The following is a 23,746-nucleotide window of genomic DNA, read 5'->3' as shown; positions in this document are numbered from 1 at the left end:
TGTCACGGGGTTGCCGTCCACAACAATCAACAACAATCGTTCTCTCTTCTCCTCTCAGCTGCTCAGATTTAGACCTCAGATGCTCTTATTCACTGAATAAACCTGCATCTGTAACATTTTTCTCCGGTTATACTTGTTTAAGCTTTGGGACTACATTATTTTTGCAGTCCTCGCTACAAGGGATCCATGGACCAACTACAGCATCAAAATATATCGTGGGAATAAGGTTGCGGTGGCTACCTAGTACCTACCCATAATCAACATATCCGATCCCCTAGGAGCCTTGGATTACGATTAAGCATGCACAATCTAATGGTCCATCTGAGACTTTCTATTCACGAATCTCCATCCCCAGATCCACGGCTCCCTAATGCGGGGAGAACCGTCGATCCCGCGGGCACTCGGATATCCTCACTTATCATCCCCGCATCTCGGCTGTCGGTCATCTCGTTGAGAGAAGAGACTCAACCTTTGAAGGTTATGTCTTGGACACTTTACTGCTGTCAAATCTACACATCATGTCACAAATTGGATCGTTCCGCAATTTGTCACTCGAAAGGCACGGCAATGTCTTTGTCATCACAATGCAGAAGCCGCCCGAGAACCGGCTGAACACTTGGTATTGCCAGGAGATCATTCGCGCTTTCCGAACAGTTGAACAGACCCTCGGACCTGATAGTGAAGGCGCAGTGATAACGCGGGGAAGTGATGCGAAGTTCTGGTGCACAGTACGTTCGACAACCTTTGAAAGTCATGTAACTAATAGCGGCAGGGTCTGGAGTTAGACGAGTCGGATAGTAACCCATTTGCGAACTCCGATGGCTTCTACCCGGTATTTGCATCCTTCATACATTATGTTGGCTCGTACTGAACAGTGATCAGCTCGTTCACACCGTCCTCGACTTCCCATACCCCACAATCGCTCTGTTGACCGGCCACACCTTCGGCGGCGCCTGTCCCTTCGCCCTAGCACACGACTACCGCATCATGAATTCCAAGCGCGGATTCTTTTCAATGCCCCCGGTCAACCTTGGATTGCACTTTGACGGCATCGGCTCTCTCCCGCGGTTAAAGCTCCGACCGGACATTGCGGCCAAAATGCTGCTCGAAGCGCACCGGTGGACAGGGAAAGAGGCACTGAAAGATGGAATTGTCCACGCCGTTGCGGAGCCGGAAGATATGCTTGCGGCTGCGCTGGAGATGGGGCGGAAGTGGGCACCCAAGGCAAAGATGGGGGTTTACGCGGCGCTGAGGGCAGAGCTCTGGGGGGAGGCTGTCAAGAAGTTTCAGCGGATCAGCTACGTACATGGGCGGCTGACCTCCGCGCCAGCAAAGGCAAAGATATAGTCGTTATTAGTCGAAGCCATAACGCACATGAATACTCTGAATCTACAGAGTACACGTACTGGACTTTGTTGAACGCCGAGATATGCTCTTCGCACGCGTAAGTCATGTGACATGTCTTAGTGCCTTAGGCTGTCAGTGAGCGCCCTTGGTATTTTCTGCCTCAGGCTTCTATAAACATTGATAACTTAGGACACGCGCCTACAGTCCCTGAGCAAAGAATGCCAACTAATCTCGCATTGTATACTCTAAAGCTTCGCTTTCCGCTTCCCCTGCCTCTCCCAAACATGCACCTCCATATCTCCCTTCCAATCCCTCGGAAAATACCTCGGCCCAAGTACCCTCTTCTGCACCTTCCCAGTCCCCGACTTCGGAATCTCCCCCCTAACAACCCTCAAAAGCGTCGGCATCTTATACCCAGCAAGACTACCCCTTAAATCCCTTCTCAGAGCGTCAATGGTCATTTTCGCATTCCCATCCTTCAAAACAACAACCGCCCCAACCCTCTGCCCAAACTCCTCATCCTCAACACCGACAACCATAACCTCGCTCACATACTCAAGTCCCAATATCTCACGCTCGATATCCAATGCAGAGAGCTTATACCCGCCGCTCTTGATAATATCCAGACTTGTGCGGCCGAGGATAAAGTAATTGTTCCCTTCGCGGAACGCAATGTCCCCTGTCCTGTAATATCCGTGCTCGTCGTGTGCATTCTTTGTGGCAGCGGGATCATGGAGGTACTTTGAGAACATAAGCGGTGATTTTAGTAGGATTTCTCCGTCAGATGAGAGTTTCAGGTCAACGCCTGGTGAGATCTTTCCGACACTATTAGGCGGACTGGACCCGTCGATAGAGGCTTTCAGGACGGTATGGAACTCTGTTCCGCCGTAGCGGGTGAGGATCGTTCTCCCTCCCAATATCCCCTTCCAGAATTTCTGCACGGGGTCAGGAAGGGCAGATGTTCCACAGAGGAGGATCCGTAGTTTTCTTGCGCCGGTGGTATACGCTTCCCTTTCTGATTCACGTAGATCAGAGATATTGTCTTCGAAGTACCGTCTCAACCGCATGTATATTGTCGGAACCCCCGAGAAAACAGTGATCCCACCCCTTCTGAACCGTTCCCATATCCAAGACGCATCAAAGATCCCCGAGCGGAACTCAATCGTTGCGCCGACGATAAGGAAGGGGAGGAACGTCACTCCTATCCCTGTTGCATGGTGCACTGGTAGACAGTGTAGGACTGTATCGTTCTCCGAAAGACGGTAATGTGAGCTGACGTCTTCGGCAGCTGAGGTTATGTAGCTTCTTCTTTGCACGGCGCCCTTTGGGGGACCGGTTGTGCCTGATGTAAATATTACTAGTGCTGGGGCGTTTATGTTCGGTGTTTGGTTTGAGGAGATGAATATCTTGGACGGATCTAGGGCGGATGGCTGGAGATAAGCGGATACTGTTAGGTGTGGTAGTCTGACAGGGAGGGCATCGAGGACGCCATTTGCAAGTGTTCTTGCGGCGTCGTCGCTTGATGAAAGGATGGCGGCGCATTGTGCGCGCTCAATAAGAAATTTGGCTTCTTGTGGTGGGAGGGCCGTTGCTGTTGTTATTAGTACAGGGGGTGAACTAGGGTAGGATAAGGACGTACTGATTGGAACAACCGCAGCCCCAATCGCAAGAATTGTAGTAAAGGCGACAGCATACTCATACCCACCCGGCGCAATCAAAGCAATATACACCTCGCTGTCTTCGTCCAAGTCCTGCTGTATCTTCGGGCTAAGACTAGCCCTGAGTGCTTTCCTCAGCGCCAGGGCATCACTGAGAAGCTGGAGATAGCTCTTTTTAACCCCCGCATTGACATCCCGGATTGCAATGAGTGGAGGCCGACGATTCGCGAAGCGAAGTAGTTTCTCGAAGAAAGGGAGATTTGGGAGGATGTTGTCGCCGGTGTGAGGTGGGACAGTTAGGGTTCGGTCTCCCGACGGGCTGGGATTGTCGTGCATGGCTTCGGTTTCCAGACCACCTCTTGAGAAAAAAGGCGAAAGGCAAGAGCGTGAATTTTCTCGGCAGGATAGCTTATACAATATGATGGTTGTGCCAATCCCCCGCGCTTTGATTGCTGCTTCATTGGTTAAGCACTGGGACCGAGTGGCGCCGGCTATCGGTCTTTTGGGGATCATGTTCCTCGGGTATGCTGCTATGCGGGGAAGGTATACCAACAATGGATTCCAACATTAACATATCACCATGACCCAAGATCGATGCCAGAGCTCCGGATAACTTCGTGGTCTTACTGACAGAAAATGCCCGACTTCACAGATACCCTCCGCCCCGCAGAACCCTCAGGCCCCTCCCTCCTCGCGCACGAGCGATCCCTGTCCCCCATCGCGGTAGACAAACTCTCACAGCACCTCCTATCCCACGATGGTTTCCTTCAACGCCAATCCAGAGTCCTCCCCATATTACAATCCCATCCTCTCCTCCAAAAAACTCAGCAAGCGAACCTCTCCCGCCCCTCAAGATTCAAACTCGCCCTCGCCCGCGCAAAGCTCCTTCGCCGCCTAGCAGACGAACATGCCTGGAGTCCCGAAGAACACGAAATGGCAGAGTACCTTGTCGACGACGTCTCGCCGTACATGCTGCACATGGGGATGTTCATTACCACCATCCGCGAGCAGGCTAGTGACGCCCAGCGAGAAGAGTGGTTGCCTAAGATAAAGAAGTGGGAGATTATAGGTGCTTATGCGCAGACGGAGTTAGGGCATGGGAGTAACGTACGGGGGTTGGAGTTGGAGGCTAGATATGATGTTGAGAAAGGGGAGTTTGTCTTGCATAGTCCGACGCTCACGGCTAGTAAGTGGTGGAATGGGACATTGGGGCGGACGGCGAATCATGCTGTTGTTGTTGCGCAGTTGATGCTTCCTGATCTCAGTGACACTGGCGGTGAGGGGAAAGAGGGGAGGAAGTATGTCTTGTACGGACCTCACCCGTTCATCGTGCAGGTGCGCGATATGAAGACCCACCAGCCGTTTGAGGGAATCGTGATTGGTGATATTGGGCCAAAGTACGGGTATGCGAGTATGGACAATGCGTATATGCTTTTCAACCACTTCAGGTTCGTGTCAACCCCACCTCATAAAGCTTTAACACTAATTGAATGGTTATAGAATCCCCCACTCCGCCCTCCTCTCGCGCTACTCCTCCGTCGACCCCTCAACAGGCGCATACAAAAAACCCACCCAATCCGCCGTCGTCTACGGAACACTAACATACATGCGCTCCAAAATAATCCAACACGCACGACTCGTCCTCGCACGGGCCGTAACAGTCGCAGTGCGATACACCACAATCCGCCGGCAATTCGCAGATCGGGACGGCAGCCCTGATTCACCCAGTACAGAACTCCCCGTCCTCGACTACCCAACCGTTCAAGTCCGCATATTACCACTCCTCGCCACGACATTTGCACTGCACTATACGGGACTCGCTATGCAGAGAATCTACGTTAATACAAGAAAACAAATCCATTCAGGTGACTTCGGGAGTCTAGCATATATGCATAGTATGTCCTCGGGCTTAAAAAGCCTCTGTACAACGCTTGCAGCAGATGGAATTGAGACATGTCGACGGGCACTGGGGGGTCACGGGTACGGTGGGGGCAGTGGATTGGTTCAATTGAACAATGACTATTTGTCGAAACCGACTGTCGAGGGTGATAATTGGATGATTACGCAGCAGACGGCCGCTTATTTGGTTAAGAAGGTGGGGGCTGTGCTGAAGGGGCAGGGAGGAATGGCGGGGGATGAAGTTGATGGCCAGTTTAGGATGTATATTCCGCGTATACGGGATGGTGGGAAGGTTGGTTGTGAGTATGATATTTTGGGGAATGATGGGGACTTGGTGAGGAGTTTCCAGCATAAGGCTACTGCGTTGGTAAGTTGGCCATGTTGAAGAGCAAGTTTAGTACTGAGGAGCGCAGGCCTACGAAGTTTACCAAGAACGTGTGGTCCGGAAGAAGTCATGGACCTCGCTCATGATCCAATTCCACAAGCTCAGCAAAGGCTAGTACCCGCCCCTTTTGGAACCTTGCATTTACTCACAATACCAGCGCAATCCCAATCAATGCTCGTGACGCAATTCTACGAAGCCCTAAGTGGAGCCAACGACCTTCCAAGTGACACGGTATTCGTGCTATGGGATCTATACCGGCTTTTCGCGCTATTTACCTTGCAGGAAGATAGATACGAGTGTTAGTCCTATCTCAAAATAGGGAAATGAGGGGTATCATAGCTGACGTGTGGTAGTCTTCAGACACACGGCCGCATCGTGCGACCAACTCGACCTCGTCCCAGAGCGCATCAACCAATTGATATCGCGAATTCGACCTCATGCAGTTCAACTTGTCGACTCGTGGAAGATTCCCGATTACCTTCTTGACAGGTAAGTGCACGATATACCAAGCTTGTGGCTGCGTACGCGTGGTAAGCCTAACTTGTTTTTCCATCCAGTGCCCTAGGGCGTTACGACGGCCGAGTCTACGAAGACCTCTTCCACCGCGCCCACAGACTGAATCCACTGAACAGGATCACGGTAAACCCGAATTACTGGGAGGATGAGATTGTCAAGGGCGGGCAAGATCTTAAGGGCATCGTGTCAAAACTTTGATTGGTTGATAATTCACATAAATGAGCTTAAAACATATGGAATTATCGCATTAAAAGCAATGAAAGCATAGACACAAATGTAAAAAAACAAGCAACTTTCGTACTCAATACTTGGTGCGCACAAATCCGTATGAAACCCCATTGAACTCCAGTTCAAAGATGAGCGATGCTGAGGTTGGGGTCATGACAAGGTCGTAGAAAATTCCGTAATATTCCACACCCTTAGAATTAGTTTTCTTCGTAAAGAGTTCTTTTGGGATCTGATCAAGATCTGCCTCCACCTCACATAGTGTGAAGACCCCTGGGCATGTTAGCATTGAACGTTCCCGGTTGCCCAATGCAAACACTTACTCTTCTCATTGTACACATCGGGTGCATCTCCCTCGAGGGAGAAGTACATCTGAATATGAAACACCAATTGAGCGGCATCGTCTACCCGCCTCGATGTGTGCCAACCCAGCCGAATAGGCTCATTCTCCGAAATCTTGGAGGACTAATTGGCGTTCACAGCCGCTCGTAAGAAAGCCGAACTTATTTCAGGAGGTGCAAAGGGGAGATACCTTCGATATGTACCATTCCATTTGGTTCCCAATCCACCATTTCTCTTCAAGGTCGTCCCATATTTTATTAGGGTCGTCCGCGCTGTCAATTTCTGGATCGAACGGGGCGCGGAATCTAATGCCATAGTGACGCCGGGCAAAACGGCTGTTGATCTTGTTCCCTTCAAGTCCGTGGTGCACTGCGCCTCTGCTCCACAGTTAGCATCTTCCGAGAGTTATAGACGCGTTTCATACATGGCAATCGCTGACCACCTAAGTCTCAAATTAGCTATCTCTAATTTATAAGTCATTGGGAGTTAAGCGTACCCGTCTGGAGGTTGAATAATTGCCAGCTTAGAGAATTTCTCCTGCAGGCGATGGAAAAGATATGGTGAAGCCCCAAATCCACCCACGAGAACAATGGCCTGAATATCAATCAGTAACTATATTGCATGAGCAATGTGCCGGTTACCTTGATCGGAAGTTCTTGTTTGGTAATTGCTGTCGTCTGCTCCTCGAGAAGATCCTCGATCTTGCCAACAACAGGGTCGAAGATATCTTTCATATCCTTGCTGTCCAAAGTTAGGAAAAATGCTCTGGCTGCAAGGGAGAAAGCAAATACCTGCTCATCAGGAAAAATCCGTCCTTGATCGGAACCTTCGGATCGTCGGTGGCACCTGCCACGGGAATGAAGTATTCAACATCGGCAAAGTCATCGTCGTAGCTTCCGGTAAAGTTGGGCTTGACCCGGTCTTGCCAGTACGTGATCGCAGTTGCTTTTGCTTTAGGGGAAAGCTTCCAGTATGCCCCTCCCCCCATTCTGTCCCGTAGCAACTCTTCAAACCGTCCGTCGAGCAGCAACGAGCCGCAAACGGCACCTCCAGAACAGTGAGTTTGTGAATAAAACTAATGATCGCCGTATCCCTTTGACTTACCGGTTCCCTCTGTTACCTCAGAGAGGCGCAAAGGTTCCAGACCATTGACCTGGTATGAGATGAGGTCCTATTCAGTTAGACCTGAGCATGACGAGGTACATTTGTACGATACTCACCGCTGTCCCACCCCCGGCATCGCAAACGACGAACACATCATCCTTCTACTTGAATCAGAAGAAAGGCTTGGAATAGTCTGAAGGTCAAGCGTACACCTATCGAATTGGGTAGGGTTTCCCGCAGGGAGTAAAGAGCAGCTGCCTCAGGCTCGGAGACAAGTGTTATGTTCTTCATGTCCATACCAGCTTGGACAGCAGCTCTCATCGTTGCATCTTTTGCCTTATCGGACCAGACTGCGGGCACCGTCAGGACATACTGCAAGTCGAGCTCCTGCATCTTGAGCCCCAGTCGGCGATGCAGGACCTCCTCTGTCTGACCGATGAGCTGCCGGAGAAAGTCGGCCGTTACCTGGACCGCGTCCTTGTGAAGCCTGCGTAGGAGCTTCCGAGAGTCAATAGACGGGGGCCATTTTACGTCCTGCCTTTCATCGAGCAGGAGCTTCACACCGCGACAGGCCTCGGCGAACGGTCCCACCTGATATCCCCACTGAATCCCCTTCTCTCCGTACGATATGTCCGACGGAACCTTGACCGAAGTGCCTTTGGATGTTACTACTCCTTCATTGTTGCATATGAGATGGGAAGCTCACGATTACATCCTCCTGGCCACTGAGCGTGCACCTCAATATCCTCAAGGGAGCCCCCCACAGAGTAAGCGATGCTATATTATTCTCATCAGCCTCTCATTGATACCATGACCTTGAAGTTTGGCTTTACTAACCCACTAAACGTTGTGCCAAAATCGAGCCCGACGACGAGTTTTGGGGCGGCCATTTTTATCGTGGGCGAAAAAAGTGGTGACGATAGTTGGGCCACAACTGGCCAGATTGGGGCATATAAGCGTTGCTATATAAGCATTGCGGAACTGCTCTCCGACGTGGGTGATCCAGAAGGAAGCACCTACCAGGGAAGTCTGAAAGTCAAAATGTCCATCGAGCCCCGGTCAGCTCCATATATTAAGCATTCGCGCGCCCGGAGACACCAGAGAGTCAACCGCGTTTACGATGAACTTCCTGCAGAGCATTATCCAGATGCCCGAGTTCCTTCGGCAATCCCTCATAGGTGGTAAGAGGCTGTTCCATTTTCTCCTGGTATTGTACTTAGAAATGACGAAAGACGAAGATGATCAAACAACAGCTGAAGCACAGCTTCGGGACATGGAGGAAATTCTTACGGATGTACACTGTGTTTGTGTTCCGGTCTTGTTTGAGATGGGCATAGCTGACGACAGGTTCAAGGAAAATCACGAGCTCCGACACGAGGCGTCGAGGTTGAGACAACGAAAACGAGAGGATATAGAAAGGATTGATCAACAACGTCATCTGTTACGGCAAGCCCGAGATCAAGTTTCAATCATGGAAGAGCGACATCAGATGGAGTTGAACAAAGCTTACGCCAAGCTCAATGAAGCCCAAGGAGGTCGTCAAAGACTCAAGGATGACGAGATCCGTTACGAGATGCGAAGATTGGAGCAATACCTAGCGTCCTGGGTGAAGTCGAATTTCAGAGACACTGCCGGATCTGAACCGGTCCTGAATCTCGAAAGATTGCCCCAAAGCTCTGCGGATTATCGAGCTTCTATTCAATCGAGTATTGGAGAAGAAATATTCTACACTATATTCAAGCCTCCCTGGTTCGGTGTACCGTCTGGCTACACAGAGGAGGTCGTCAATGAGCTTGACGGGGGTGTTCGGGAAACGTGTACGCACTCCTCACACTCATATACTGCAGTTACTAACAAGGTGCAGGTTCCGCGGTAGTATACGCGTCCTGGAAAGCTGCAACTGGTACAGCCATGGAGGCACTGACGGCAGAGCCTCGAGGGCAGCTCATCGATAACCTCATTGCCGATGCCGAAGATCGATGGAGCAACCTCTCCTCAACGAATGCTGAGCCAAGAACCAGAACGCTAAAAAAGCTTCTGGGCCAATGCGCTACATTTAAGGACCTACTCAGTCGCGATCCAGAGATCTTTGGCTTCTTCATGAGTGCTCCTGGTGCGGAATTTGACGAAAGACGAATGACCAGCATTGGGGGGAACGGAAAGGATGGGGCACAGATCGAACTCTCACTGTGGCCTGTTATCTACAAACTTATTGATGATGGTCAGCAAAAGCGTGTCATTGAATCGGAACTTGTCTACATGAAGGCTCAGTCTTCTGATTCAGTTAGGGTTCCGGGCCCTAATGCCGTGCCGACGGAGTTACTGTCCGAGGAAAGAGAACAGGTAGTTGAGAAGGTGGCGTGACAACGTATCCAGTCTGTAAACATTGCTTTATCTACTCGAATTTGATAGTATAATCTTGTTTCTGGCATGATTGAGTGACTTTAGAAGCAACGACAAGCAAGATGCCAGACAACTCAATCGCTGCTGGTCGAGCTCGGACAAGACAGGTCATGATAGACACAGCTCACTTATTTAACACCAATGACAAGTCCTCAGCTTACGAAGATAATCGATCAATCATACAGACTGAGTTCTCATTGCCCCCGCCTAACCTCATCGAGGAGCAATACGCCCACAACCAGGTGAGTAAAGCACTGGACGACCCGCACGAAGCTCGCCTTACCTAGATGTACCATCTCCCCATGATTTGCGAATACTCAAGGACAATAGTTTCACCTACTCGTAGCTTGCATACTTCTGAACAGAACCCCCGGAGACCGTGCCCGACCAGTCATACAACGCTTTCTTGCCACTTACCCAACGCCCGAGATTCTCGCGGGGGCCGAGTTCGAGGATATTGCAGAGTCCTTCAAAACACTCGGTCTCTTAAGACGGGCACGATGGCTCATTGTTCTCGCGAAGACATGGTGTGACTATTCACCTATTCCAGGCGAACTATACCGAAAGTACCACCACCGAAGTGGACGGTTGGAGTTTCAGTCAGAGATAGCTCACTTGAAAGGCGTGGGACGGTACGCAAATGATGTGTGGAGGATCTTCTGCAGGGATCGATTGTATGGGAGGCAGGGAATTGGAGAACCGGAGTGGAAGCGTGTGCAGCCGGATGATAAGTTTCTGAAGATGTATGTTGAGTGGAAGTGGCAGGAGGAGGAGAGGGAAAGGAATCTGAAATCGTCTTTCCAGATGGCAACGCGATCTCGAGGAGTTAAAATGGCTGATAGGGTTCGCTTGTTGGAGGGATGGCTGAGTGAAATGAAGCCACAGGGACGTTTATGCAAGGAGTCTATCTATACTAGAGAGTCAATTACGGTGGGGTTTGATCACCTCTTTCGAGACCATACCTAATCTACTGTAGACAAGATAGGCTGGATTCTAATCGAGGTTTTAGAAATGCACGTCAAAGTCGACATGTATACCAAGATGTGGAAACGGAAGGCGATACCAACAGGCAGCTAGCCGGCTGTCAAGTAAGCAAACCCAATTTCCACTGCAAGTTTGCCGCTGCAAGATCAAAAATTCAGCGTGAGTCTTAGGTGCCATTGTAAACCGAGATTCATACCGCGAGGAGGTGTGACTGCTCCGCCCAGCGAAATCTTCATTTCCTGACAGCATCCGCACGTCAGGCCCTCTGGAGAGCTCCAAGGTGAAGTGGAAAAATGTTGGCTGAGGTTCTCTGTGCCCTGCACCATCACACCCTGCTCAAAAGCTCATTACAAAGCCAATCCGCAACGCGAATCTCACCCCTCGGAATCCAAACGTACTTAACATGGCCAAACAACCTCAACTCCCCACAAGCCTAAGAAGGGACCGTGTAGCATGTTTATCCTTTATCTTTAATTCTCAGTATCCAGCCAGTCACATCTGATATTCTTGCCAATAGTGCTCTAATTGAATGGTAACAGTGATACAAGTATTATGAGTATAGAATTGGCGGCATTTCTGACTGATCTCCCAATATTCTGCATATGGTTCATGCAGCCATCCCGGCTGTTCCTGCTGATGGGCAGATCAGGACTCCATTGCGAATCACATCCTCTCATTATTAGAAAGTTCTACAGGTCACCCGATTTCTAGCTGCACACGATATGCAGGCCATGATCAGTCACAACCTATATTGGTTACGTTTAGTTAACGGGCAATGACAAAAGACTACCAAACAACGAAAACCCAACGTCAGGTTGTCGACATTGATACTCCCGTATTCCTCGCTCGTGTATAAGAACCGGGTGCCCCGCCTACCAAAACGCTAGATATACATTCTACATATTCATCCACATGTCAAACAACAGTCCTCATCTCGGCACGGCGGACTCAAATACTCTTCAATATCTACCCATCCATTTACCACCATGAAACTCTTCTCTACCAGCCTTCCTTTCCTTGCTTGCCTCCTTGCTCCTGTCGTTGCCGCCCAAGGCAAGAATAGCTACTACAGCTCATATGACATTCCCAGCGGTCCTAAATCTGACCGGCAATGCTCAAGTGTTGAAAACTGCCTAGGGTCTTACAGAGAAGACATAACTAGACTCCAAGCCCGGGTTGATGCACTCGAGGGGCGATCGATTGGCGGGGCCCCACCCGGCCTGGGAAGAGAAGATGTTCGTGAGGGTTAGCTCTAATAATCAGTGGTTCGTCCTTGCTTGTAAGTGCAGAGTCCAAAGGTGTGGTGCATGAAGTTGATCGATCTCGGTTCCAATGCTTGTCCCTCTGGCTATCTGGATGGCATTCTTCGCTGTGGTGCGGCAGAGCGTCGGTTTTTAGGCTCACTTTATTGTAGATTTTGCCTTCGATACAGTTCCACCCTAGGGCTATGTCTATGGTTCCAATGGTTCAGGACCTTCCGACGATGTATCGTTGTGTTGCTGTCACATCTGCGCTTGGAGGCCCCGATATCTCCGCTGGTAAGGCGTCAGTGCTGGTGGTTTCATGATTTGCGACGGATGGTGTTTCAAGCATTTGAGGGAATTATGGCATGTCGGGTTGATATTGTTTATGTGAAGTCGAGGATGTGGGCTGTGTTGTATATCATTTGGATCTAGAACGGAAGCTTTTGATCGACACACACGTCACATTGTAACTGAAAAAATGAATAACCCTAGACATTTACGCAACTTTTCAAAGCAATTCCCAAATCATGTATGGAAGCTCCTGGTATTTCTCAGCTTGCTCTTGCTGGCTCTCCATCTCTCTCAGAAAGGTATACTTGTAGCGAACTATCTAACTGGCTATTATTCTGAATGATGCTCGACTATTACTATATGGCATCCTCCTGACCATTCCACATACTATGTTTCAGATCGTGCTCAGAGCATGAGCGTCTAAGCGCGCGTCCTTTGTATTGGAGGAACAGCCCCTTTCCAGTGTCCCTGCAAATGCTGTATCAATGTATGCTGAAGACTCTGACACACTGCCGAGCAATACCCTTGCATGGCCTCCGTTGACGTAGGTTGTGAACTGGACGCTGACGCCCCGCTGACACCATGTGTCCACCAATGCTGGGATATAAGTATAATCAATGACATCGTCATGGAGCCCATGGTATATGAAGACGGGGGCAACAGGGGTCTCTTCACGCTCTCCTGGTAAAAGGTTTTCCAGCATAATTGAGACAATTGTTGGCTCTCGCAGCAGCCCAGTTCCCAACTTCTGAATGTCGGTTGAGAACATGGACTGATGAGGTGCATTAAACAGGTCTGCCACGACACAGTGAGTGTTGCCATAGTCTAGCAGCGCTTGCCCCTTCTCGGTGATTATACTGTCAATGACTGGCTGCAGTTGCTTTTGGTAGGCACTTGGTTTGAGCATGCCGTCGATGGCGGCAGGGATGAATCCGCTGAAAGTGGTGTTGTCAAGATACAAGAATGCTGCCGTTAGGTTGTTGGGAACGCCACCCATGGCCCAGCCTTTGACGTTCAACTCTGGAGCATAGAGTGATTGAAGTGAAGCAGCCCACCCAGTAGCTAGTCCGCCACCCGAGTATCCAGCTCCAACGATAGCTGGCTCGGCGGTCGAAAGGTTGAGTGTGTTTCGAAAGTTGACGACGGCGCGCATCCCATCCAGCACTGCCATTCCTTCAAGGCGTCCCGCTATGAGAGCAGCATCCGGCCCTTCGTAATCTGGCGATGCCACAATATACCCGTTTATCAGATGTCGTTGAATAAAGAGCATCTCCAACGTGGAGAAGACATCAGTCTGGGGTGCCCCGAGTTGATATTGGTAGCTAGGGTCACAGGAAACAGACGCGCTGTCGTATGCAGTGTGGAAAGAGAGGAACCGGTCTGTCATTGCGTTTGAAGGTCGGAATATTGTGGTTACCGTCGCGATAGCAGAGCCATTGACGGCTGTAGTCCGGTAGAGCAACTGGTGCGCAAAAACGGGATCTGGGACTAGACCGAACAAGGCTGCATCAACTTTCCTTTCACGAAGAATAGTACCTGGAGAGAGTGTCTCGAACCCGACCGGTGGCTGGTAGAATGGGTCAATGCCTGGGTCCTGAGCAGCCTTTACCGGCACACACTGGGCGGATGGAAAGCAAAGTAAGAGAGCGAACAGCACTGGCATGACTACCAGACGGAGGACTGCGGAGGACATGGCGTCGATAATGCGGCCTAGACGGCTGATAATCTTGCAAGAGAGGAACCGACAGACGGTGTATCCACTGGAATGGAAGGGAAGGCCAGGATGGTGGGGAAATGGAGGAAGACAGAGGCGACCTGCAGCAATGTCCCAAACTTGGAAGGCACCAGCCCCCTTTGCGGAGCCCCCAGGGTTGGCCCAAAAACGTGAGAACCTCCTGTCTTCCTCTTGCAGCTTCTCTGAAATGCCGACACACTCGAACCTTGCAAATTAAACGTTCGTGAGTCAGTAACTGCTCTTCGCTATAGTTTTATTCTCTGTTGTCTCTGTCATTCTCCTATGATTCCCGGAGCTTCTCAACGTTCAGGCACGCCTACAGCTGTGCTAACCCGCTTGACTCAAAGCGATAGACGGCATTTGGAACTGTCCAGGAATCACGGCTCAGTAGACTTGACGCGCCCCCATCGAGCGGCGATAAAAATTCCAGTTGCTCCGACCACAAGCAAAAGAGCGGATATGGTGCTGAACCATCCAACACCGATGGACTCTGCTGCAGGAATTGCGGTCGCAGAAGCAACAGCACCAAAAATGTACCGGATGAAGAAGTTTCCCGCAATAAGCTCTGCGCTCCTATCCGGCACCACGTCGAGGCAGTATGTGTTCAGACTCGGAAAGCAAAACAGTTGCGAGACACCCTGAAGAAACATGAATACAATCGGCAATGCGAGACCACCGAATGCCTTATCAACCGACCATCCGTATATCAACATACAGATGGGAATCACAATACCGAGAAATGGAACTGCAGCATAAAGTCGGTCCTCGGGGACAAAAACTTCACCTCTGCGCTCATACCACTTTCTCGCTACATAATCGGCCCACCGACCACCACCAAAGGTGCCTAGAATATATCCAACACCCGGAGCGAGATAAAGCAGACCTGACTGCAATGGTGTTTCGAGATGAAATCGTGGATTCAAGACATACCGAATGGGTGTCAGTAGCCCATACTGGTTCCAAACAAGAGCGCCGCTAGCGATTGCTGTGACAATAAGGCTTGGACGCTTGAACGGAGTGATAATCCGCCACGGGTTGGTCATTGTGAAGAAAACCTTCACCTTCTGCCTTCGAGTCAGACCTTTCAACGGACGAGGCGCATCCTCACTAAGAGTTTCCGGGAGCAAGAAGAAGATCGCTATGAGCGATATAGCAGCGAGACCAGTCTGGAGCCAGAATATCACTCGCCATGTCGTGTACGTCACAATGGCACCAGCCAGTAAGGGACCAATTGTGGGCCCAACAAGAGTTCCCGTATAGAACCAGGCTATCCCAGTTGCTCGCTCCAGCGGACGATAGAGATCACGGATAATGGCCGGTCCTATGACGAGGATTGCCGTGCCCACGAATGCAGTCAGCATCCGAAATACCATAAACGCGGCAATATTAGGACTTAATGCGGTGCCGACTGAGACTCCAAGAAATATGAACGTGCTCGCCAGGCAGGACTATACACAAGGTATGGTTAGTCTCACGTTCGGTTTGCTGGGTGCGGGAACCCTACAATGCGGCGCCCTAAGGTCTGGCACCAAGGCCCCCAAAAGCACGGACTCAAGGCCATGAAAACAAGGTACAAGGCGTTACTCAGACCGATCATTGACCCCGAGACGTTATACGTTGCTGCGACGTTGGGAATGGCGGATAACACCGAGGTGCTTGCCATTGGCGATAGTAGCCCTGTCCATGAGATAATCACAGTCATGAGTACTTTCCTTCCACTGGAAAACCGGCTGTACTCGTCCACAGGAGACTCGACGGGAGTCTGTTCAATGTCTTCATCTCTTTTCTCATGTTGATTTAAGCTCATCTTGTTGGTGGGTCAGGGGTCCAACTTCAGGGCTGAGTCAACGTTAAGAAGTTGAAGATGGAACTATCACGCCATCGCAATATCTCCATTGAAGTTAAGGAAAACCTCAATGTCTAGTCTTGCACTGCAATGACTCAGAAAGAGTTGGGTAGCAACGTCATGAAAATTTTCGTGCATTTGATTTTCTACCTCGGGCACCCGGATAAAAATCCGAGGTGGATTTGCTTTCATTGCGATAAACAACAAACCAATTAAGATATTCTTTTGGCCTCCACCGCTCCTACGCTTGAATGACAAGTCATTTGGAGTCAAGTCCTCTTCTCGTCGCATGTTCTCGCCAGATCTGGGCCTGCCTTATGCTCTCTGCTCAACGCCCCCTACAGCAAAGATCTTCCATGAAATTTGCTATCGCGATGCAGCCAAGAAATTGTCCATCAAAGCAATATTGAGCACGCGACCCCTTTGAAGAACAAACGACAGGAGGTAAAGTACAGCTCATTGAGCACACCGCAGCACGCCACGAATGTTGCATATCGAGCAATCCCGTGTCGTTTCTAACTAACCTTTGGCAACGAAGCGTTCAATGCCCTGTTTCCACTTTCGAAAACGAGGGTGAACTCGATTGTCTTGTGATCACAACTGACACATATCGAGAGTGGTAGGCAATGGGTGCCAATCCATCCTTTTCCACTCGTCTACCAACTTCCTGGCGCTCTACAGTAGGACCACGACTGCAGGACACTTATATCATCACAGAATATATACTCATGCCAGCATGAATCTGTACTCCGGGTGGATTGCTGCTCAAGCTAGCGTGCTAAAACCTTGAAATCTCTCAGGACAACACTTCCTTCTTTGACTCTTGGTTGCATTGGCGGTGCCCATACGTTGAATGTATGCGTATCCGGCTCCTCGCCCTAGAGCGAGATCCTGAGGGCGCTCTGGAACTGCTGCTCGATAGCCATGCTGCCCTGAGTTTCTCAAGCAGGAATGTCAATTTAAATCTTGAATCTTCCTTCAGACGCCAGCATGTTTCCTATAACAAACACTGGGAGTATATCGTCTGATAATTGTTCGGAGAGAAGCTCAATTGGGCCCCTGGAATAGCCCTATGGCTGTGTAGTCATATACCTTCTAATGGCAGATTAAAAAGAATGTTATCCTGACAGTCTGAGCTTGGACACACATTCGTTTCCATTGTTGATTCAGCGCCATTTAGAGCATGCTTTCATTCCCCTCAGAGTACCATGCCCTCCGAAAATGCCGCTCTTTCCCATCTTACCACCTGGAGTCTGAGCCATCGCTCCTTCCTCACATGGGGACACTGTAGTTGACATGCAAGAAAGGAGCGATGAACTTTGCACGACGTATGTCCTTTCCTATCTACTATCACCCGCCATCAAAGACAAAAAGTAGGTAGTCTCATTGAAGGACAACGCCGGGAATGTTTCCCTTGTGTGGCTGCTGTGCGGAAATATATATGTTGTTTTGACGAAGCAGGAAACAAGATAGAAGCCACGTGAAATCTGGAGCGAGGGAAGGACCGGTCGAGAGAAGCAGCTGGGTCACTGCTGAGACCTACCTACCAATATCAGTCTATTATCATTTTCTCATGTGCTGGTCTCCAGGCCGTGCGTGGTGTTTGCAGCTGACGAGTGGCTGTTCTAATACGGGGAGATAACTCCTCCGATAAGATAAGATAACTCCTCCGATAAGCGACCGGATATAAGCGGACATCAACAGCTTCGTGCCTTCTTTGCAGCGACTCCAACTTCTGCAATCATCACTCACCATGCCGCCCACCAGGTTCAAAGCAAAGCGCATCACCCAAGCCTGTGACTTTTGTCATCGACGCGGTCTCAAGTGTCGACCGGATGACAATACAACTTCCAGCTTGAACTCCGCCAACACCTGCTTGACGTGCGTCGAATATGGCCAAGAATGTACGCGCGAGCGACAGCCGAAAAAGAGAGGGACAAAACCGCGAATCTCTAAAGAGCTTTGTCCGTCGCAGCATGATGACCATAGTGGAGATGGTCCCAGAATACAGCAGCAAAGACTGGCTTCGATAGCCGAAAGACAGACCTCTCTGCTTGCGAATCGGCGGATGATGACTCTGCTTCTTGATGTCTATTTGGATAGTGTTCATCCAAAGTGAGTACACTGGTACTATCAGCCTTTTAATATACTGGCTAATGGGTCGGATGATAGCTTTCCACTCTTCTGTGAACGCGAACTCTGGGTCGGCTGGCGCGACGGAACGTTCCCTCAAGATGACTCCGATTTCATGTCACTCATGTGTCTATGCGCTCTGAGCGCACAGCACGTTGGGGATGGCGCGCTTTTCAATGACAATGATAATGCCGACCCAGACGAATTCAAGGACCTTCGAGAGGGATATATTGCCGAGGCTTTGCGTCTCATTCGGCTTGATTTTGAGAATCCCGACCACAACCTTGTTCGATCGTACACCCTTCTTGCGTTGCTTGGCGCACAGACGGGCAAAAATCCCATGTTGCATAAATTTCTTGGGCTGTGTCACGGTGTTTGCGCACAGTTAAATCTTCACGATGAGAGTCGGTGGCCGGATACCTTGAGCACATGCGAGATTGAAGTCCGGCGACGATTATGGTGGTCGATTTACAGACTAGAAGTGCATACTGCGTGTGTTCTAGGGAACATCATCCGAACACCTGAGAGCCGCTGTGGAGTTGGGTATCCAGGCGGGGCGCACCATCCGGCCTTTATCCCAGGGAGAAATGGCAAGTACGAGGATTGGTTTGACGGGTGGAATACAACGACCGATCTGTTTCGGGTGCTTGAGTATGCGGTTTCGGACCTGAGGGGGAAGAACAGGCCACCCCAATTTCAGTCGATCCTTGGCAAGGGACCCAGCGTGGATGCCTCTACCACCATGGCTCGCCTAGCGCAAATACAGGAGCGTCTTTTACCTCAGTTCGTAACACCCGCGTCGAGGAGCGACGACAGTGGACAGAATCGGTGCGGCTTCCAGGCGCCAAACATTATCTGCACGATTCATCTCGCTCGACTTCTATCCTGCATGGCCGGGGACACCGATCCTCTCCTTGCTTGCTCTGTTGCAGGTGACCTCGTTACTAGTATAATGGCAATACCCGTTGAATATATCCGTGCGACAGGATCGCCTTTGATACAACAACTGGCTGGTGTCGGGTATATCCTTGTTGGCATCGCGAGGAAACACTCGCTCCAGGAGATACATTTTGTTCAGATCAAGCACGTTCTACAGTCTATCATTGGGCTTCTCGCAGTATTTGCTGGACAGAGTGGAATTGCTGGGTCTATTCGTGAACGACTTTCTAGATCGCTACTGGAGGTTGAAGAGCTCTATGCTGCAACGCCCAGAACTGGTACTGGGGACGAGACACCAGGTCATGATGACGCTCTGGGCTGGATGCCAGATGAGGCTCTGGCTGAACACCCCCTAGACGGACAAGGGTTCCTCTTGAACTATCTTTTAACCGACTTCACCTGGCTATATCCGGCGTTCCCATGACGACAAAACTTATAATACTCATTAAACCTAATATTCAGCCTTACCTACAGCACTAGTGCTCTTTTGCCTATTCGAGCGCCAAGTATAATACTCTCCCCCGGTCATCACCGGATACTTCATCGGGTTATCCTCACTCACACACGCCTCCACTGGCTCTAACAACTTCCTCCTATCGAACCCAAAGAAAAATGGCGCTGAGTACCGCTCCTTTCCGCTCTTGTTAATGACTCGGTGTACCGTCGAAACGAAGAAATCGTTCGTTTGTCGCATGAAGCAGTCCGCGATATTGACCACGAATGACCCAGGAATCGGCTCCGCCTTGATCCAGTTACCTGTCTTCGATAGCACTTCCAGGCCTCCACAATCATCCTGTGTCACGATAGTAAAGCACTCGACGTCTGTGTGTGCTCCAATACCGTTTTGATCATCTACTGAATGCTCCTGCTCCGGATAATGCAGGATGCGCATCCCAGCCTCTGGGCGGCGGACGTACTCGTCGAACGCGTCCTCTTCGAGGTGTAGCGCGAGAGCGAAAATTCGCGTTAGGCGGCGTGATAGGGTGAGGAGTTGCGCGTGGTATGCATAGAGTGTGTTCTTGAACCCTGGGGCGTCGGATTCCCTAGGCCAGATGCTGACGCTTTCAGGTGCGTCGGCGGGTGCGTTTGGGTCATAAGCTGGGTCGTAGGACCAGTTGAAGGCTTCACTTAGGTCTTGATGACAGTCAGCATCATCTCATCAAAGTGTGAGCATTGGTGGTAAGAATTTGAGGTCGCGTACCTTGGTGTTTCCAGCCATTGCGATTATAGCACTCCATCGGATGAAATCCGACGTACTCATTCGGTACAAGGCCCGTGAACACCTCCATCTTCTTCTCCTCAGGCAGCTCGAAGAACCTCTTCGCTTGCTCGAATGTTTTCTCCGAGTATGAGGAGTCGATTCCCTGCGCAAGTTCTAATGAGCACTTTGATGTCCAACAAGCTCCCGCGGGCCGTCCAAAGGGGCTCGTAACATACATGGTTCACCAAATAGAAGAAGCCAATCTCCCTTGATGCAGCGCGAACTTCTTCCGCAACAGCTTTTCTATCGCTTAGATCCTCACTCCAGATGCGCGCGGCATCTATCACCGGGATCTTTTGGAGGGTCGTGCTGATGTTGCTCTTGAACGTAAACGTGTCGCCGTTCATGAGACGGACCGTCTTGGGGATCTCGGGGACGGTGGTTGTAATGGTTTCGGACATTTTGATAGCTCGCTATCTTTATGCACTCTTATAGCTGGTGGGGTCTGATAGTACGTTCTGGACAGCGATGGTCAGCTTGTACCTCTTTATATCCTAGGGTGAGGGTGAGGGTGAAGCCTAGAGTCGTCCTCGCAGTGTACGATGAGATGATGGGCTGATTCTCCCTGCTACATGAAAAACGGCAGAACTGTAGTAGCAGGCTATTACCATTACTCCTGCAATTGTTGGGAGATTAACCCCGCAAGCCGTTTATCTGTTGGAGTAAACAACAACCTCTTCATTGGCTTGTCGCGGGATACCGACTTGGGGTTATCAGCCCTAGCTCCGCGATAAGATGGCGCGCCGGTGGAGAAACTGCTGAACTGGTAAACTGCTGAACTCCAAAACCATTGATAATATTACATGATTGGCGTACGAGAAAGTAATTCCAGCAAGGATCCAGCATTCAACGGCCTGGATTAAAGTCGGGGGATTGCCTATCTTTCGTATCTTGCGGTGTCGTGACTCGACCTGAATGACAGGATAGGCTTTAAGCAGTTTATATCGTCGACATGGATCTTTTGTCGCGATTGACAATTCACTTGAGCGGCGGGTTAATTCTTTGCTGTCGCCGCGAAATTCGTTCAACTGATTGATCGACCATGGCGGCCAAATCACCCCTGACGTCCCGTCTCCTCCGAAGAATCGAAGTAAACAGAGATACAGACGTCGACGTCGACACATTCGTGAACAAAGATACGCGACCATTACCGCCATCCCGACGACCATACGGCCCATGGCACTTTGTCGGACTATGGATGGTAACGGGATCCTTTAACGTTGGAGGATGGACGACTGGATCATCGCTGATTTCGCTCGGTCTTAATGTATGGCAGGCGATGCTGGCTATCATCATTGCACATACATTTGTTGGATTTGTTTGTGTTGCTGGTGGACATCCTGGCGCCAAGTGGCATATCGGGTTCCCGATCTGGATGAGGCAGAATTGGGGGATTTGGGGGTATTTGTTTCCTATGGTCAGTCACTCCAAGGAAAGTATCATGAACGGCAATTAGGACTAATTGAAACAAACAGGCAATTCGCGTTTTCCTCTCCTTCGTCTGGACGGCAACCAACACCTGGTACGGGAGCCAGTGCCTGAAGGTCCTCCTCACCTGCATCTGGCCGTCTTTCCTCCACCTCGACGGGGACCTCGCAAACGGTGCAATGAAAGTCTACGACATGGTCTCCTTCGTGCTCTACTTCATCCTCTGTCTCCCGCTCGTCTGGTTCAGCCCAGAGAACTACAAGAAACCATTCATGGTCGCATCCATCACAGTCGCAACGACCGTCTTCGTGCTCCTCATCTGGTCGACCGTCCGCGCAGACGGCGGCGGCGCTCTCCTACGAAACACAAGTGCCGTTTCGGGCGTTGAACCAGCCACCGGCTCCGCGCTCGGGTGGGCGTTTGTTTCAGCTGTGACTGCAAACATCGGAAGTATAGCCACGCACATGTGGTCGCAGTCAGACTATACCCGCTACGCGCGGAGACCAGGCGACCAGGTCCTTGCGCAGCTAGTTATGGTTCCACTGGGAACAATTATCGTGGCTTGTATTGGGATAATCTGTACGTCTTGCGCTACGACCCTGTATCCCAATGAGGAAGGTTTACTCTGGAACCCCTACGACTTCCTCGACGCCGTGCGTCGCAACGAAGATAACCGGGGTGCGAGGGCCGGCGTCGCATTTGCCAGTATAGCATTTATGCTCTCGCAGTTCGGCATGGTCGTTGCGTCGAACCTCGTCGTTGCAGGAATCGACCTTGCCGCGCTCTTACCGCGGTACTTTACGGTTCGACGGGGAGGGTATTTTACCATCTTCTTCGCATTCATACTTCAGCCTTGGTCCCTGCTGAACACAGCAACGGATTTTCTTACAGTTGTGGGCTCATTCAATATCTTCCTCGGCCCGCTAATGGGGATAATGTTTGCGGATTACTTCCTCATCAGACGGACAACAATGAAGTTAACTGATATGTACACTTCAAATCCCTCCAGTTTGTATTGGTACACTCGCGGCTGGAACTGGCGCGCAGCGGTCGCCTGGGTAAGCGGGACATGGTGCCTCATCCCTGGCCTTGCGCAGCGGGCTATGGCGTCGGGGGATGTTTGGGCAGGCTGGACGAGGCTTTACCAGCTTGCTTGGTTTCTGGGGTGTATTGTCTCTGGGGGCGTTTATTTGGGGCTTGATTATTTCTGGCCTGTACCCGGGAGGAGGGAAGTTGATGCGGAGGATGTCTTTGGGACGTTTGGTGAGGGACTGGGAGGAATGGAGGAGGAGATTGTTGGTGTTGATGTATGTATTGAGGGGAAGGGGGTTCGGGATGGGATTGTTAAGGAGAAGGGGAGGTTGAGTTTGGAGGGGTGAGAGGTTGATATCAATCGATCTTCACATCTACATACTCCAGGTAGTGACAAAATAGACGACGGAATTGCCGTGCCATCGCTGGTTATGGGTACCCCACCTTACCTACGTCGCATACTGTGTCTTAATAATCCCAACGTTAGAAAGTTTGATTTTTTTATAAGATTAACATTGAGAACTAACTCTATATGGACTAGCCCGGCTAGCTCAATCGGTAGAGCGTGAGACTCTTAATCTCAAGGCTGCGGGTTCGAGCCCCGCGTTGGGCTTTCTTTTTCTTTTTGCCAGCGGGGACCAGGCATAAATAATGCAGAATAATAGGACACATCCCATTCCTTCCTTCCTCTTTTAACGGACGATGAAATAGGTGTCGTCATATATTCGACTGTCTACTCCCGCACTCAACCCCCACGGAGTCTAACCTTGCTTCTTGTTGCGGAAATATATAGCAACTTTGAATTCAGTGATTCAGGCTAATGTCAATGAGGGTATTCCATCCGCCGGGCCCCAGCCGCCCACCAGCTGGCCCGGCCGAGCTTTTCTACAGTATATTTTCCACCAATCAATCCTGCTCTTCCCCCACATATATCGACCACTGGACTAAACCTGGGACCCCTCCAGCTCCAGCGG

General features: G+C 50.5%; 10 protein-coding genes and 1 non-coding gene across 11 annotated transcripts; 6 read left to right on the top strand and 5 right to left on the bottom strand.

Moving 5' to 3' along the window:
* The first annotated feature begins 221 nt into the window (after positions 1 to 221).
* Positions 222 to 1,491, top strand: BDV14DRAFT_150428 (enoyl-CoA hydratase/isomerase family protein). The gene is made up of 3 exons (XM_073766550.1): positions 222 to 728; positions 773 to 832; positions 883 to 1,491. Exons 1-3 carry the CDS (start codon positions 519 to 521, stop codon positions 1,345 to 1,347), a joined length of 735 nt encoding a protein of 244 aa, XP_073622982.1. The 5' UTR covers positions 222 to 518; the 3' UTR covers positions 1,348 to 1,491.
* A 101-nt stretch (positions 1,492 to 1,592) lies between these two features.
* On the bottom strand, positions 1,593 to 3,341 carry BDV14DRAFT_211954 (uncharacterized protein; the record flags this gene model as incomplete). Its single annotated transcript, XM_073776213.1, has 2 exons — positions 1,593 to 2,938; positions 2,987 to 3,341. The coding sequence occupies 2 exons, from the start codon at positions 3,339 to 3,341 to the stop codon at positions 1,593 to 1,595; spliced, it is 1,701 nt and encodes a 566-aa protein (XP_073622981.1).
* A 300-nt stretch (positions 3,342 to 3,641) lies between these two features.
* BDV14DRAFT_211953 (acyl-CoA dehydrogenase/oxidase) lies at positions 3,642 to 6,003 on the top strand (the record flags this gene model as incomplete). The annotated part of the gene is made up of 6 exons (XM_073776212.1): positions 3,642 to 4,453; positions 4,506 to 5,271; positions 5,318 to 5,399; positions 5,447 to 5,587; positions 5,643 to 5,778; positions 5,847 to 6,003. The coding sequence occupies 6 exons, from the start codon at positions 3,642 to 3,644 to the stop codon at positions 6,001 to 6,003; spliced, it is 2,094 nt and encodes a 697-aa protein (XP_073622980.1).
* Positions 6,004 to 6,106: 103 nt separating this feature from the next.
* Positions 6,107 to 8,366, bottom strand: BDV14DRAFT_193308 (Hsp70 family protein; the record flags this gene model as incomplete). Its single annotated transcript, XM_073771760.1, has 11 exons — positions 6,107 to 6,303; positions 6,354 to 6,495; positions 6,563 to 6,749; positions 6,869 to 6,966; positions 7,014 to 7,113; positions 7,164 to 7,419; positions 7,477 to 7,543; positions 7,593 to 7,637; positions 7,687 to 8,132; positions 8,183 to 8,253; positions 8,314 to 8,366. 11 exons carry the CDS (start codon positions 8,364 to 8,366, stop codon positions 6,107 to 6,109), a joined length of 1,662 nt encoding a protein of 553 aa, XP_073622979.1.
* Positions 8,367 to 8,698: 332 nt separating this feature from the next.
* Positions 8,699 to 9,840, top strand: BDV14DRAFT_205127 (uncharacterized protein; the record flags this gene model as incomplete). The annotated part of the gene is made up of 2 exons (XM_073774667.1): positions 8,699 to 9,293; positions 9,341 to 9,840. The coding sequence occupies 2 exons, from the start codon at positions 8,699 to 8,701 to the stop codon at positions 9,838 to 9,840; spliced, it is 1,095 nt and encodes a 364-aa protein (XP_073622978.1).
* Positions 9,841 to 12,792: 2,952 nt separating this feature from the next.
* On the bottom strand, positions 12,793 to 14,061 carry BDV14DRAFT_193307 (secretory lipase-domain-containing protein; the record flags this gene model as incomplete). Its single annotated transcript, XM_073771759.1, has 1 exon — positions 12,793 to 14,061. The coding sequence occupies one exon, from the start codon at positions 14,059 to 14,061 to the stop codon at positions 12,793 to 12,795; it is 1,269 nt and encodes a 422-aa protein (XP_073622977.1).
* Positions 14,062 to 14,300: 239 nt separating this feature from the next.
* On the bottom strand, positions 14,301 to 16,075 carry BDV14DRAFT_150177 (putative MFS transporter). Its single transcript, XM_073766548.1, has 2 exons — positions 15,638 to 16,075; positions 14,301 to 15,581 (listed from the first exon to the last, which is right to left on the bottom strand). Exons 1-2 carry the CDS (start codon positions 15,938 to 15,940, stop codon positions 14,511 to 14,513), a joined length of 1,374 nt encoding a protein of 457 aa, XP_073622976.1. The 5' UTR covers positions 15,941 to 16,075; the 3' UTR covers positions 14,301 to 14,510.
* A 1,657-nt stretch (positions 16,076 to 17,732) lies between these two features.
* BDV14DRAFT_205124 (uncharacterized protein) lies at positions 17,733 to 19,475 on the top strand (the record flags this gene model as incomplete). Its single annotated transcript, XM_073774666.1, has 2 exons — positions 17,733 to 18,094; positions 18,152 to 19,475. 2 exons carry the CDS (start codon positions 17,733 to 17,735, stop codon positions 19,473 to 19,475), a joined length of 1,686 nt encoding a protein of 561 aa, XP_073622975.1.
* A 27-nt stretch (positions 19,476 to 19,502) lies between these two features.
* Positions 19,503 to 20,713, bottom strand: BDV14DRAFT_205123 (isopenicillin N synthase family dioxygenase; the record flags this gene model as incomplete). Its single annotated transcript, XM_073774665.1, has 3 exons — positions 19,503 to 20,185; positions 20,253 to 20,415; positions 20,489 to 20,713. 3 exons carry the CDS (start codon positions 20,711 to 20,713, stop codon positions 19,503 to 19,505), a joined length of 1,071 nt encoding a protein of 356 aa, XP_073622974.1.
* Positions 20,714 to 21,354: 641 nt separating this feature from the next.
* BDV14DRAFT_205122 (nucleobase cation symporter-1 family protein) lies at positions 21,355 to 23,119 on the top strand (the record flags this gene model as incomplete). The annotated part of the gene is made up of 2 exons (XM_073774664.1): positions 21,355 to 21,729; positions 21,788 to 23,119. 2 exons carry the CDS (start codon positions 21,355 to 21,357, stop codon positions 23,117 to 23,119), a joined length of 1,707 nt encoding a protein of 568 aa, XP_073622973.1.
* A 193-nt stretch (positions 23,120 to 23,312) lies between these two features.
* On the top strand, positions 23,313 to 23,385 carry BDV14DRAFT_t131. Its single transcript has one exon. It is a non-coding gene; the product is annotated as a tRNA-Lys (tRNA).
* Positions 23,386 to 23,746: the final 361 nt, after the last annotated feature.

This window comes from Aspergillus stella-maris (genome assembly GCF_047715825.1).
Source record: "Aspergillus stella-maris strain CBS 113639 unplaced genomic scaffold BDV14scaffold_88, whole genome shotgun sequence".
Lineage (NCBI taxonomy): Eukaryota > Fungi > Ascomycota > Eurotiomycetes > Eurotiales > Aspergillaceae > Aspergillus > Aspergillus stella-maris.
This window is presented reverse-complemented; position numbering and strand designations above follow the sequence as displayed.